Source organism: Macaca thibetana, chromosome 7 (genome assembly GCF_024542745.1).
Source record: "Macaca thibetana thibetana isolate TM-01 chromosome 7, ASM2454274v1, whole genome shotgun sequence".
Lineage (NCBI taxonomy): Eukaryota > Metazoa > Chordata > Mammalia > Primates > Cercopithecidae > Macaca > Macaca thibetana.
The window spans coordinates 141,397,195-141,412,268 of record NC_065584.1 but is presented as its reverse complement, the minus strand read 5'-3'; the positions used below and the strand labels follow the sequence as shown (position 1 = coordinate 141,412,268).

The window sequence follows — 15,074 nt, the reverse complement described above, 5'->3', positions numbered from 1 at the left end:
CAGTCCTGATCAAGATGTTATTTCATGGGCCTACAAAGTTAATTACAGTAAGGTGAGAAATTGACATGAAGGTTATTTCCAAAAAGATCTACAGCAAAGCTTCCCAGTAAGTGTTGTCCCCAGGAAGAAAGGCTAGTCTGAAAAAAACATGAAGCTTTAATTGTCTTAAAATGGAAGCATGGGCAATCTGATCAGTAGGTGCCTTCTTTCACTTTAAATATCTGCTGGCAAGAGATTTAAAGGTGCTTACATCATCACAACCCAATTTTTTCTTATCCAAAAACATTAACGTTATAATTTATAGGCAGGTGCTGTTTCAAACAGAACTAAGAGTAAAAACATTTTACTCTTATGGTTTTATTTAAATCTAACTTTAAAACACACCCTTTTTCTTACTCAAAGTTTTCTTCATATCAGAGCATTCAGAAGGAGCAGTTATATAACAAAACAGAGATTAATGGGAACATAGATGCAATATATAGAAAACACTTACTTTAATTCTCTGACCCTTCTGTCTTGCTTTGCTATTTAACTGCTTCATCTCGTGTATTGTACCTGAGATCAAGAGGCATAAAATACTATTTCAAAATTTGTGTGTCCTTTCTAATTACTGTATTTGATCTCCTAGTAGCTATGAAATGTATACTTTTTTCCCTTCAAAAATAACAACAATAGCAAACACACAATTTTGAGAAAATATCTATACTAGAGAAGAAAAAGTAACACTAATCTTTTACCCATCAATGCTGACAAAAGGGACAACTGAGTAAAAGCTATTTTATATTTCTTTATTCACACAACTCGATTTTCCCAGGTATTAATATAAGGAAAACTATTTATCAAAATCAAGCAATCTGGTTTAATACAATCATAGCTAACTTGACAAAGCCTAAATAAAAAACACATCAAGTTTAATTCAGGAGTTATCATTTTGTGGGTGAAGTGAGTCTACATGATTTTATATCTTTCCCAGTCACCTAGTTGTACCAGTTTTGTGTTTTCCCCTTTGTGAAATTTCTTATATAACTTTGCAGTCTGGCTCCTATCCTCCGAATCCAAGTCTTATTTCATTATGAGTGGGTCTATGTACCATACTTTCTTTTTTTTTTTTTTTATTTTTTTTTTTTTTTTTTTATTATTTTTTTTTTGATTTATTTTTTTTTTTATTTTTTTTTTTTATTTTTTTGTTTTTTTTTTTTTTTTATTTTTTTTTTTTTTTTTTTTTTTTTTTTTTTGTTTTATTTTATTTTTATTTTTTTTTTTACTTCAGATCATCCTATTTTTTGCCACTCTTTCACCTTGGATCCATTCTTCATACCACAGTAAGTTAATATTTATAAAACATTTTGTGTATAAAATCTATTTTTAATTGGCTCCCAAAGAATAGATAACATTTTTTTTACAGAAATGTTATCCAGCCTCATCTCATACTATTTTCCCACAAAGTAAGCTGATTTATTATCTACCGAATTTTGTAATGAGACCACTGTACTGTCTCCATCATTCCACATTTCCAGACTTTCTTCCAGCCCTATTCAAATGCTATCTATCCTTTAAGAGTCTACTCAAACACTTCCTCCTCTATTAAGTCTTTCTTGACCATCCAAAGTAATCTCTCCCTCCTCTGGAATCTCATAGTAGCCAATAAAATTATTTTGGTAATTAACTATTTGCTGTCTAATTATAGCGTCTCCACTTCTGTCTTAAAAGAGTTAAAAAGTTTTCTGGTTTTTTTTTTTTTTTTTTTTTTTTTTTTGAGATCAGGTTTCACTCTGCCACCAGGGCTACAGTGTAGTGGTGCAATCTTGGCTCACTGCAACCTCTGCCTCCCCAGCTCTAGAGATTCTCCTGCCTCAAACTCACGAGTAATTGGGACTACAGCCAACACCACAACTGGCTAAATTTTTTCTTTCTTTCTTTTTTTTTTTAAGAGACGGCGTTTCGCCATGTTGCAGAGGCTGGTGTTGAACTCCTGGACTCAAGCGATCCACCTGCCTCAGCTTCCCAAATTGCTGGGATTACAGCTGTGAGCCAGCAACTTTTTTTTTTTTTTCTTCACTACAGCCTCGATCCCTGGGTTCAAGCAATCCTCTCACTTCAGCCTCCTGAGTAGCTGGGACCACAGCTGCACACCACCAGGCCTGGCTATTTTTTTTTCTCTATTTTTTGTAGAGAGGGTGCTCTCATTTTGTTGTCCAGGCCAGTCTCAAACTCTTGGGCTCAAGCAATCCTCCCATTTTAGCCTCCCAATGTGCTGGGTTTACAGGCGTTGAGCTACCATGCCCAGCCTAAAAAGTAACTCTTTAGGCAAATATGACTTATATGTCTAAGCATATTTCCTGAAGTATAAGATACACATTTATTCACCTTTAACATTTAAGAAACTGAATGCATTTACAAATCTCAGCATCTTAAAATTGGGGGATCATGGTTAAGTCCAACCTCCCGAAAAGCAGGCCACCTATACTGTTCTTATGCCACTGGGCTCTGCTGGAGGAAGGAAACTACAAGTTGCCTCTGCCCACAGACACATTCTTAAGGCATCTGCTGTCAAATGTAAATGAACTACCCACCAGTTCCTTCTACACCTCCAGGCAGTATCACCCTGCTGAGGTCAGAATGACTTCTGTTTTTTGTATAGATAGCACATTAGAAAAACCAAGGTTCTATTATCCTATTTCTAACTCACTACCTACAAACTATAGAGAGGTTCTTAGCCAAGCTCGTCCACATTAACGAAAAAATACTGAACTCCTGTTAAGAATGGAGAGAGCACTAAACAAAATTAAAGTTCCCTTTAGCCATATCTGGCAGGAATGGTCCAGGATTTGCAAGAGAAATGACATTAATCTCATCCAGATAATCTTATAGGCTGATTTTAGTTTCCATAAAATCTGAAAGCTTATGTTTACTTTCATTGAGTTTTTATTTAATTTTGTTTCCCTTATCCCAAGTCCCCAATCTATGGCTTTGCCTATGAACTTTAGAAGACTGAAGAAATACTTAAATCCTTGTATCCATGTATTTTCATTTTCAACCTAGTTGGGTCTATGAGGTTGCTGTCTGTTTGTGTTTTTGACATCTGTTAAATGACCACTGCTGATGCTTTTTAAATGAACGGAATCCTCTTATCCCTTCATTGCTATAGGTATCAGAAGTCATAGCATATATTAAAACAAAAAGCCTCAGAACATACCTACTATTATCCCTTAATAAAAAAAAAAAATCTCTGATATCATCTTGTGCTGAATCATATACAGCAGCTAAATCAAGTATTTTAAAGCTAAATCATTATCACACACTGGTTTTCCATTTTCTACTAACAGGTATAAGCCCCAAACTTTAGTGAGGTAGTTATTATTAGTACCCATCCCCTTTAAATCAATGGAAAAAAAAAAAAAGATAAAAGTAAAAACAAATAACTTGCCCAGAGTCACAGAGTGAGGAGGTAGAAGTGCCAGAAATAGAACCCAAAACAGCTTGATTTTAATGCTCAAGCTCTTAAATTCTATGCTATTCTACCCCACAATACACTATACTTGCTAGGTAAACTGTTCTATCATATTATGTCCCATGTCCTCTTTTATCAGCTGCAGACCCTCTTCTCTTTTCACCTTTCTCTTCTGTCTTGTCCCATTCCTTCAGGATATGGCAGAAAATGTATAGTTCTTTGAGTTGGGAAGTACTAAAGTAAAGGGGTTAAAAAGCACTAGCATAAGATTCAGAATATCTGAGTTCTGTCATGCCAGAGGCTGTCATTAACTAGTCACACAGCCTAGCCAAATCTCTACATACAGCACAAATCTACACTTGGTCAAATCTCAAACTTGTCGTTTCAGTTTCCTCATGTATGAAATAAAGAGACAGAATATATATAACCAATGCATCTTTCAGTTTTGAAAATTCCATGATACTGTAAAACACAGACGGAAGAAAGAGCAAAAAGATAAATGACTTTCATTCTGCAAGCCATAATACAGACAGAAGAGAAAACCATGGTGGATATTTAGCAATTTATTTTTTTAAAAAGCACCCAAGCTCTACTCAACTTAATGTAGCTTCTTTTTTAAAAAAATAACTACTATAAGATTATATATAGGCTGAAAAATGTTCATGATTAAAATGCCAACTCTTGATCACTGATGATTCCTATAAATCTAATTCCTATCAGCAGTTTCCTATCAATGAACTCAATTCTACCTTTTAAATTAAGGATTGACCAACTCTGTATCTTAGAAAAGAGCATCAATATACTTCTCTCTCTCCCACTCCTACCCCAGGATGCAAAACTCAATGGTACTTTAATACTCCAGAGCTTGGCATAGGTTGGCTAACACAGTTAAAAAGGCAGAGAAACCAAGATGACCTGGCCTCTTGACATTACCACAAACTCAAATAACTAGACATTCTAGAAACAGAATTTGTACATCAAGAAATATAACTATGAAAATGTACTTCAAATTACTATAATAGTAATAGCAGTTATCACTTATTATATCAATAAATGAAATACTTCACACCTATTATTACATTTCATCTTCACCAAAACCCTACAAAATACGTGTAAAATTATCATAATTTTAGAGACCAGAAAACTAAGACACACAGAAGTAACTTTCCCATGGTCACACAGTACGTTTCCAAATCACTTATTACCATTAATACCACCACCACCTACTTCAAGCTTCATCTTAAATCAACGTTGATTCTTTCCTTCCTCAACCTCCCAGCTTAATTAATCTAGTAAATCTAATGATTGTTCCCCGATTTGATTATATTCAGCAAACATGTATAGAGCACCCATTACGTATAAGGTGTTATACTAGAGAGACTGGTAACTTTTATATCCAATTTTGGCAGGAAGAGACTGTTGCTTTCCCAAGAAAGAAATGAACAGCTGAAGAAGAAGGGAAATTGATTTTATTTATGTCCTTCATACATTTAAAAGAAATAAAAGTAGTTAAATTAAGCATGACTGAGTTGGCAAATAATTCTCACATATGACACTTAGAATACAGCATATTTGCAAATGTATCCATGTGTTTAAATTCATGTAATTGTTAAATACAGATCTAGTGAATTCTGAGATACATAGGTTTAAGGCCAACACTTATATAGCACTCATCACATATCAGACATTGATCTATGCAATTTCCATATATTGCCTTATTTAATCCTCAACAACCTCATGAAACAGATATCATTATCCCCATTTCACAGATGAATAAACTGAAGTACACTAGATTTAAATAACTTGTCCAGAATTTCACAGGTAGTAAGTGGCAGAGTTATGATTTATACCCAAGCAGTATGATTTCACAGTCTGCTCTTAAGCGCAGCCTTCTGAAGACAAAAAAAAAAAAAAAAAAAATCTGAAACTAGAATAAGTCATTAACACTTTAGTGAACAAGAACCACCACAATATTCTCTGGTCTTTATGCCTAGTACACCAACATTTCTATGTAATAAAGAATAAAAAACAAGGGAGAGAGGGAACAAACTCATTAACTAGATCTCTTGCCCATGTCTAAACTACCTGAGATTTTAATCACTCCTTTCAGTCTCAGGTGCTTTACCTTTATCACCACATTCACAAATTTCTAAAACTGGAAGTGCTATTCACAACATGATTCTATCTATATGTTCACGTGTGTGTCTATGCTCTCTGTACAGGTGGGCAGCAGGTGAAGACTGCAGAAACCAGGACTCTAACAAAAGTCGAGAGGTCTGCAGCTTACAAACCACAAATGTTGTGTTCCTTCCCTCTGGGTGTCTCAAACATGCTGAGACATGCTTAGGAAATGTGAAATCCACATTGCCTAAGAATGCCGACCATGCCTACCATTTCTTCTATAACCACTCTTAGGCACAATGTCTATTTTTATGTCAACCTAGTGAAATCTCTTCACTGAATGGACTGCTGTAGGTACTTCTGATAACCAGAAACTTAACCACCTCTACACTGCAAGGCTACTTTTCAGGTGGATTTGGTAAAAGCAGGGGCAGACACAGACTGCAGCTGTGCTAGAGTGACTTTTCCTAATTCTGAAAGAATGGGTATAAGCCTAACACGGAGATGAGAAGTTTGTGACCACTTAACTACGTGACTCAGGTGGAGCTCATTTATGCACCAAGGCTACTATAGTAGCACGGTATCTTACAATTAAAGTCAGGACCCTGTAAGGCAACTAGCATACATAGCAAACATTTCCCTTGAAAAGCTATTAAATAAAGAATAAGTTCAATCAACATGACTTTGTGTAGCTACTCCCATACAGTAACATATAATTATACAATATTAATAGGGTTCATTTGCCAAATACGGTTTCATATTATTGTAAAGAAAGTATTGTTTCTCCCTTATAGTTTAGCATGGGAATGGGAGAGGGATAGAATGGCAGCTCAGACAGTTCAATTCATGTAAGTTTAAAGCATGTATATTGTATCTCCAACAAATTACTAATTTTGCAGTATCTAATACCTTTTTTTTGGTCTACTAAGCATTTTTAAATGTCATAAAAAGTATAATAAAAAATTTCCATTTAGTGATGTTACTGAAAATCAAATTATTTTTAAATAATGCAATTTGCTGACAGAAATGTAATAGTTACATAATATGATAAAGTCTAAATAAATTTCATTTACGTGATTTTTACTGAAGTATCTGCAATTTCACTGTTTAAGTTGACAAATTTTTAACAAGTCAAAACTAGTCTTTAGCCAACATTAATATTTATTTTTGAATTTAAGAACCTCAATGTACTTAAATAAGAATTTACGAAATTCAATATACTAAAATAGGAGAATGAAGTACTTTAGTTGAGATTCTTATTAACACAATTATACCCATTTATGCTTATGATTATGAAAAAAAATGGTCAAGATGGTGAATGGTGTTAAAAGATGAAACCCCAAAAGCTGATAATTTCCCTATAAAGTAGTACTGAGGGAGGCTTCAAAGACAACCATAAAGTTCTCCTTGGCAAGAAGAGTTAAAGGGAATAACAGCTGGAAATTGGATCCAGATTTCTGTTTGAAAATGATACCAAAAATCTCTTAACTATCTCACCAAACCTTTTAGATTTAGACGATGACTAGGATAGAAGGAGAAAAATTAGTGAAAGAGTGGATTTCAATGGCAACAAAAATAAAGAAGGGTAGCATTAAATCTTCACTCTGTCTGATCTCTCAATAGACAGTTAGAAATACATATGCGGTTCTATGGTTCTATGAAAACTAGCTTACTACATAATCAATTTAACTTTTCACTGTACATAATACATACTAAAAATAAATAAACTAAGTAAAATACAGCATTTCAGTTTAACCTATAAATAGCAAAAAGAAAAGAAAGATTGCTTTGGATTTCATGTCTGAAGGCAAACTTAATTTGAAGATCATAAATTACATAAGTGTTTGGATACATTAGTATGTTTTTTCCTCCTAAAATCCTATGCAGCACTCAAGGGGGGCGGTAGAGGAGTGGGGAACAGTGAAGAAAGCCTGAAAGAGAGATAAATATAAGGCACCCAGCCACCATTTAATACATTCTAAGAAATAACATGTTATTACAAAGTAACTCAAGCGTCTGAAAAAAATAATCCAATATTAATTAGTAGTATTGTGGGTTTCCCACTACATAAAACTCCTACCTTCAAAATCTAAACTGGATCCTATCTCACATGTTCATAATAATACTCAAAGAATCAGAAACGTTTAAGAGTGGAAGGAAATTTGGACATCAACCAGTTTAAGTAGCCTCAAGACAAAAACAATGCGTCCAAGATTAAATGGCTAAGACAAAAATAATGTGTCCAAGATTAAATGGCTGATTCACAACACAGTTGATAGTAAAATTCAAGTCCTGACATACTCAGCATACGGCTCTTTACACTACAATGTAGCTTTCTCAGCCTCTGATTCCCAAAAGTGAAACACAAAAACCCACCTTTAACAGCCTCTTTATGCATCTTTTTGGATTCCATATGACTATCCCAGTTCTTTCCAAAGGATTTAAGATAAGTTATACATAGGCTACAGCCAAATACAACAGTAAAACCCCGTATTTTAAAAGGTATTTTAACTCAGCATTTTTCAAAGCAAACTTGTGTAATCCATACTGAGACTATGCATTTCAATCACTTACTCAGTTTTCCTCCCATTAAGGCAATTTGCTTCTAGGGTTAACTACCCATAAATCTTAAGCTTGTCTCTTTCTTCTCTTGGTTAATTCTGAGAGAAATGAGAAATTCATTCACTTAAAGTATGGCCTTTTGGAAAAAAGTCTCTCTCTCTCTTTCTCTTTTCTTTTCTTTCTTTCTTTTTTTTTTTTTTTTGAGATGGAGTCTCACTCTGTGGCCCAGGCTTGAGTCCAGGGGCATGATCTTGGCTCACTGCAACTCTGCCTCCCAGGTTCAGTGATACTCCTGCCTCAGCCTCCCAAGTAGCTGGGACTACAGGTGCCCACCCCCACGCCTTGGCTAATTTTTGTACTTTTAGTACAGACGGGGTTTCACCATGTTGGCTAGGCTGGTCTCGAACTTCTGACTTCAAGTGATCCACCTGCCTTAACCTCCCAAAGTGCTGGGATTACAGGCATGAACCACTGTGCCCAGCCTGGAAAAGTCTCTCTTAACCCCGTCAGTTTACCAGAGAAAGTCTGGGAGCAGAGTGCTTAATTTTATTCCAATTCTTTGATCTAATTTTCCATTTCCTGGTCTCATTTTATAAAGTTTTGGGGTTTTTTCTTTTTGTTTTTTGTTGGAAAGGGCTCTAACCTTGTGACCTTAGTGTGCAGAAAGATGGCTTGGTCCTATTTCCTCTTAATTGTTAACCAAGAAATGTCATCCGTAATGTCTGTTTTGATATGCTTCCAAAAGGCAGGGCTACTGAGTTCCTGATGCAAAGGGCTGATGACTGTTGAAGCAAGGATGAGGGAGAGAGGCTGGAAGCTGGTACGTTGAAAGCCACTGCCATCTCGCAAAGCAAATAAACCAAACATATAGAAAAATGGCTAAATACATATGGAGAGCACTTAGGCATTCCAAGCTCTTTAGTACAGAGTACTGTAGACAGTTCAGGTGTACAAATAACACCAAGAATATTTAACTGTAGGAAATAAAATAAATCTCCAAAGTTTGACAGCTTATAAAAAGAACTAAATGTACCAAAAAGGTACTGGGTATTCTACTATATTTCCATGAAAAGAAATTAATTTTCATTTCTCATAAGAAACAGAGAATATATGAAAGAAATTACTCAGTCTGCCAAATTACAGTTTTAATCAAGGGTTGATCAGCAAACTTACTCTAGATGAATCATAGGAAGGACTTGGTTGACCACTTGTTCCCCAAGATGTTGTACCTCCTCTTTCATCCATACCTAAAAAGAGAAGAGAATAAAAGATGTATCTGAAAACATACTTTTGTGGATTTTTTTGGTATGGGACAGCAGAGTACAATTCAGCAAGTGGTATTTGCGTTTTCATGGAACAGCTAAGTACCAATCCTTGCCTCAGAAACCTGTAAAATATAAGTTACTTCAAAGTATCTTCATCATTGTTCCATCAATCCTCAAGCAATGCCCTATGTAAATTATAGAAATTCAGAATTAAAATATTTCTTTGCAGACTTTAGGATGGGTCATAGTCTCTCCATCCCGCCCCATGCCCTGCACTGCTACTTCTAGAAGTAGATGAACTCCCAAACTTTGTCTGGTTTAGTATTGCCTACATGAAAACATGAATAATTCATTCTTCATAGTTAAGCCCTAGAAAATGAAGCAAGACAATCATTTGATTTAATAAAGTTGGTTTCTTTCTGATCACTGATCAGATATTCTTAACTGATGACATCAAACTGAATCTAACTATATCAACCATATCAAATCAACATTAGTTATATAAAATCAAAATGACACTTTTGTGGTAGCAGTTCCATCTCTTCTAAAATAACACACAATTTGATTTCAAATAAACAGTTCCACTCTTATGAAGGTGGCAAAAGAAAATTCACAGTGAGAAATAATGAGTTGCCATAACCAACAAAACAATTCATTGTGCACCCTTAATGCATCTTCGGATACTTGGGTTCCATTATTTTCACCTCCCAATCAGTCCCCAGAAAAAGCTGGAAGACTTGGATATCTCTCAATTCAGTCATTTCTACCTCTTCTGTTTTGAAGACTCCAGTCTTTTTCATCTTCGACTGCTAGCAGAGTACACTTCTCTAACCCCTTCTGAGTTTCATTCTATGATGAAATTCATCAACACAGAAATAGTTGACTTCTTTCTTTCATTCTTTCATGAGAACAGCCTGGATATTACAACGATAACATTCTGCTAAGTTTAGAAATTATCTTTCTTTCAAGATATTCCTGGAAGTCCCTCTGTAATTTCCCTGTAATTTAGGTGAGAATGTGGTATGTAATAAATTAAATGCCACACATTCTCCACTAATTTGCAATGATTACCATGGCTCTTTTATAGTGACAGAATTACCAAATTGAAAGGATGGGTAACAAAAAGCAGGGAAGGGAGATGGGTCAGCTTCCAAAGTAGAATGTACTAATTACTAACTTAGTTATTAGGACCCTATTATTTTTATGAATCTGTACTTCTTGTATCAAATGATTAATGCATATTTTAATAACTTTTTTAAAAGAGTTAATACAAAAGATGAGTATCTAGTATAGACAACATTGCAGGCACAATTTCAAGTGAACCAGAGGCTTTGAAAACACAGAGATTATGTGAACAGTGTTTTGTTCATTCCTGTGGAGCTCGTATTAAAGTTCCAAATTTGAGAGATATTCTACGAGTTTGGGGAATGTGGTGTAAAAAACACTGTTACTGGCTGGGAGCAGTGGCTTCCGCCTGTAATCCCAACACTTTGGGAAGCTGAGGCGAGTGGATCATGAGGTCAGGAGATCGAGACCATCCTGGCTAACGCGGTGAAACTTCGTCTCTACTAAAAATACAAAAAATTAGCCAGGCGTGGTGGCGGGCGACTATAGTCCCAGCTACTTGAGAGGCTGAGGCAGGAGAATCGCTTGAACCTGGGAGGCGGAGGTTGCAGTGAGCCGAGATTGCACCACTGCACTCCAGCCTGGGCAACAGAGCAAGATTCCATCTCAAAAAACAAAAACAAAAACAACAACAAAAAAAACACTGTTACCATCTCTCCAGTATCATTAGATACCACTGAGCTATCTTCCAAGCATTTTCTTTGCAACCAACACTGTAGAATAGCAGCAAGTATTCCTCTAAGAGTCAATCCAAGAAAAAGGCGACCATAAACCTACAAAATCCACTAATAAATGGAACTGCAAAAAATTTTATGAAAAGTTGTATTTTAAAAAATCACTTTTATTGAACATATAATGGAAAGTGATTTTGATGAATGTTGTCCTAATGAAAATAATCAAACCATAACTTAGTCTTTTTATGACTTTATATTTTCTTATATCAAATGATTAATAAATATGAGGCTTATGTGTATTTTAATTTTTATCTCATTTAGAGGCAGGGTTCTTGTTCTGTCATCCAGGCTGCATTGCAGTGGCATGATGATAGCTCACTGCAACCACAAAATCCTGGGCTCAAGTGATCCTCCCGCCTCAGCTTCCCTAGTGCTAGGACTATAGGAACATGCCACAATGCTCAGCTAATTATTATTATTATTTTTTATTTTGTAGAGACAGAGTCTTACACTATGTTGCCTAGGTTGGTCTTGAACTCCTGGCCTCCAGCAATCCTCCTGCCTTGGCCTCCTAAAGTGCTGGGATCACAGGTGTGAACCACCATGCCCAGTTTTGCATGTATTTTAAATACATTTGTAAAAATATAGAGAGGGAGGAAAAATGGGGGCCAGTTACAGAGAACATCTCAAGCAAAATTTAAGACACACACAAAATTATGTGAAACTATATATTCAATTTTCATCAAGTGACTTCTATAAAACAAAGAAAAAGCAAAGATTAATGAAATAAAATGGTAATTAATTAGGTGATGGAATCACCAGCTAAAGAGTAGTATATACCACTGATATTGGACATGACAAGGGGCTCAAAGAATGCTATAGAATAACAAGAATCTGGCTAGGTTTTAAACTCAAGCTCTGTAGTTTTATTGTTAACATATCCAGACTCTTAGTAAAAGGTCGTGGCTGGTACTGACAAAGGCAAGAGTCATCTTTTAGCATCAATGACTCCTTTCTGCTAAAGACAATGGCTGTACAAACACAGAAATATGACAGGAATAATAAACTTTCCAAAGCTTCAGCCATAAGACCAAGGTAAGCAGAAAAAGGAAATTACACACAGAAGATAAACCACACAGATATTATACAAATTGACCAAAATCTGAAAAAAATACTTATTGACAAGAAAATACACCACAGTTGCAATACAGTGATGAGGGGTAACATTTTTCCTTTTAAGGTATTTCTGAATTATCATTCCCAGATTATTTTCATCATTCCCATTTCTAGTATATGCATGCCAATTCAACAATTTCAGAGAAGTTAGTTCCTTGACTCATATACTAAAATGGTAGATGTAAGAGAAAGTTCAGCAATAATTAATGATAGAAACACTTTTGAGTCTTATTTGACTTTCTAATAAATTTTTTCCATTTCTATTCAACATGATTAAAAGGGGTGATCAATAATAGAAAGACTTCAATTATCCTTTTCCTTGTTAATCTTTTATGTAAATAATCTCTTAGTACCTGCTTTTCTGAATGGAACCAATTAAGCAAAATGCAATATATTCTGATTCTATATGCTCCATTTTTAAAAGCATGCTGTTTTAACTTGGTATTTTCCAGTAAGGAACATTAAATTCTAGACCTCATACCTAAAAACAATAGTTTGTGAACTTAACAAAAGCAATCTGCCACCTTCTTTTGTGAAAACATTTAACAAGTAACTAAGAGCAATCATAAATTACTATATATACAGGCAGTTCCCTAAAAGGCTGAGACCTTAAAGAAGGAATAAAAAGGTGAAATTCAAGTTTTTAAGGTTTCAGAGAATAAGACTCTTAGAGGAACAGGTAAACTTCTTGGCCAAGTCCAACATTTGCCATTACTCCCCTTTCTAGGAAGAACACAGATTTAGACTACCTTCTTATGCTCTACTCCCATCTTAGTATTTGACCAAGAGTATTTTCTTTCTAGTGTCAATAAAAAACTATCCCACAGCTTCTCTCCTATTTCTTCCCTTTCATCAAGCCACCAGAGTCCTACAGGCATCTCTAGGTTTTGATCTACTACCAAAAACTGGAAACTGGATTTTTTTTTTTTGGTGGGAGGAGATGCTTTTCTATGCCCGAAGCACCTATTGTGTTTCCCTCCATCCTCTCCCCCACCCCCCACCACATATAGGCCCTGTGAACAAATTATTATTAACACTGTGGAGTTTTAGTAAGTAAAGCAGCCTGAAAGTAAAAGGGAGGAATCAGGAGCAAAGCTGCTGACATGAACACCAGTTCCTTCTCTTCCCACTTGCCACTACCAGACCTATCACTAAAGACTCCGACACCCTGAACTAAGACTAGGGTAAAGTGAGAAATAAGACAGGAAATGGGAAAATATTTTCAGTTAGTAGTGGTGAGTCTGATGAGCCAAGAAAGAATGAAAGGATGAAACAGGGAGACAGCATACAAGAATGAGAGAAATGGTCAGGATATCCCTGCAGCAAAAGCAGTAAGAAAAGCAATTCAATCTGGCCATACTGGTAGGGTATCATAAATGAGAGCCTTCCCTGTGGGAAAGAGACACACATATAGTTGGGAGCAAGGGCACAGGGAAAATCACATACACATTTCTCTCTTTTTCACCCCCACCCTCTGATGCACATGTGCACTGTGCCTTTAGTAGCACTGAAATCAAATTTTTATTCAAGAAAGTAAAATGTACTCTAAAAATATCAAATCTCAGCACTGTCATAAATAAGGGAAACATAATATACTTTGCAGGATTGCCATCTGCTGTAGGGGGATCCAGCAAATGATTTGATGAAAGAATTCTGACTGGAGATAGCTATATCACATAACCAAAGCTATGAATGTGTCTGTCTTTAATAGTGTCTTTATTCAATTCTATTTGTAGAGTAAGGATATTCCTTTAGATAAGACTCAAAGGCTGCAATCAATTGTAAATTAATATATACTTAAAAAATCAACACCAAGATTTTTTATTGTATTTTTCACATTTTAGATGCTCATGAAATAAATCTACAAATGCATTTTCCCAGAAATACATTGTGAAATAGGATCAATTAGAATATAATGACAAGTGCTTTGTTATTTTGCTACACATTAATAAAAAAGGAAAAGCTAGGAAAATATTAAAATTGCAAGGGAATTTAATAGAAGTTAAAACATGCTACCTCATCTGAAGTATAAAACATTATAGAGATTTTTTTTACTTGTAAAAAATTTAGGTTCTGTGCAGTGAATTGTCAAATAAAACAGTCTAAAAACCAAAAACACATATGTAAGAAAGTAAGTCCGGTAGAAAGATTAGAAGGAATCGCCCTTTCTGGTCATCCTTAATAATCCAATCAGAATTTTTGTTTGGCATTGTTGAGACCAAAGATTTACAAGTACAGATGTTCCATTAAAGTCTTTAATGCCACAGTACAGTACAATAAGGTAATGAACACATGGCTAATTTCATTAAAAAAAATGGCTAATTTTGAAAATGACTTTCAAACACAGATTTTGCTATATTATTGTTACTAGCCATATCACCCTGATACAAATGCCCTGTAAAGATACAAAAGGAAAATCCAGTGACCGATTTAATCAAAGAAGTAAGAGTACAGGGCCAAAAGGAAATGCCAAGTCTGTCTCTTTAAGAAAAACAGAAACTGCCTGATGGCCAGGAATTGAAAGTAATACGTTCCCAGGGGTCGACTTGGGAATTGTCTAATGGGAACTATAGAGTGATCTGGTGGTCACTGTATCTTAAAAGATTTGTTCTGTCTGAACAGACATTCCAACCCTGACAAAGCCTCTTGAGCTACCTTTAAAACTCCCCTAAACTAGCTGTCAAGTTTCTAGAAAGAAGG

The 15,074-nt window shown here is 35.3% G+C and overlaps 1 protein-coding gene across 4 annotated transcripts in view; it reads right to left on the bottom strand.

Annotated features, from left to right (window-relative positions):
- Window positions 1-15,074, bottom strand: part of TCF12 (transcription factor 12) — an 884,529-nt gene that overhangs the window by 216,707 nt on the left and 652,748 nt on the right. For 2 of the 4 annotated variants that reach the window (XM_050796814.1, XM_050796815.1), the window contains one exon: window positions 9,308-9,381. In XM_050796814.1, coding sequence (XP_050652771.1) covers window positions 9,308-9,381 — 74 coding nt within the window. Of the gene's footprint in view, window positions 1-493; window positions 556-8,146; window positions 8,233-9,307; window positions 9,384-15,074 lie in introns of those variants that run through there. The other 2 variants (XM_050796816.1, XM_050796817.1) reach the window with 2 other exon arrangements.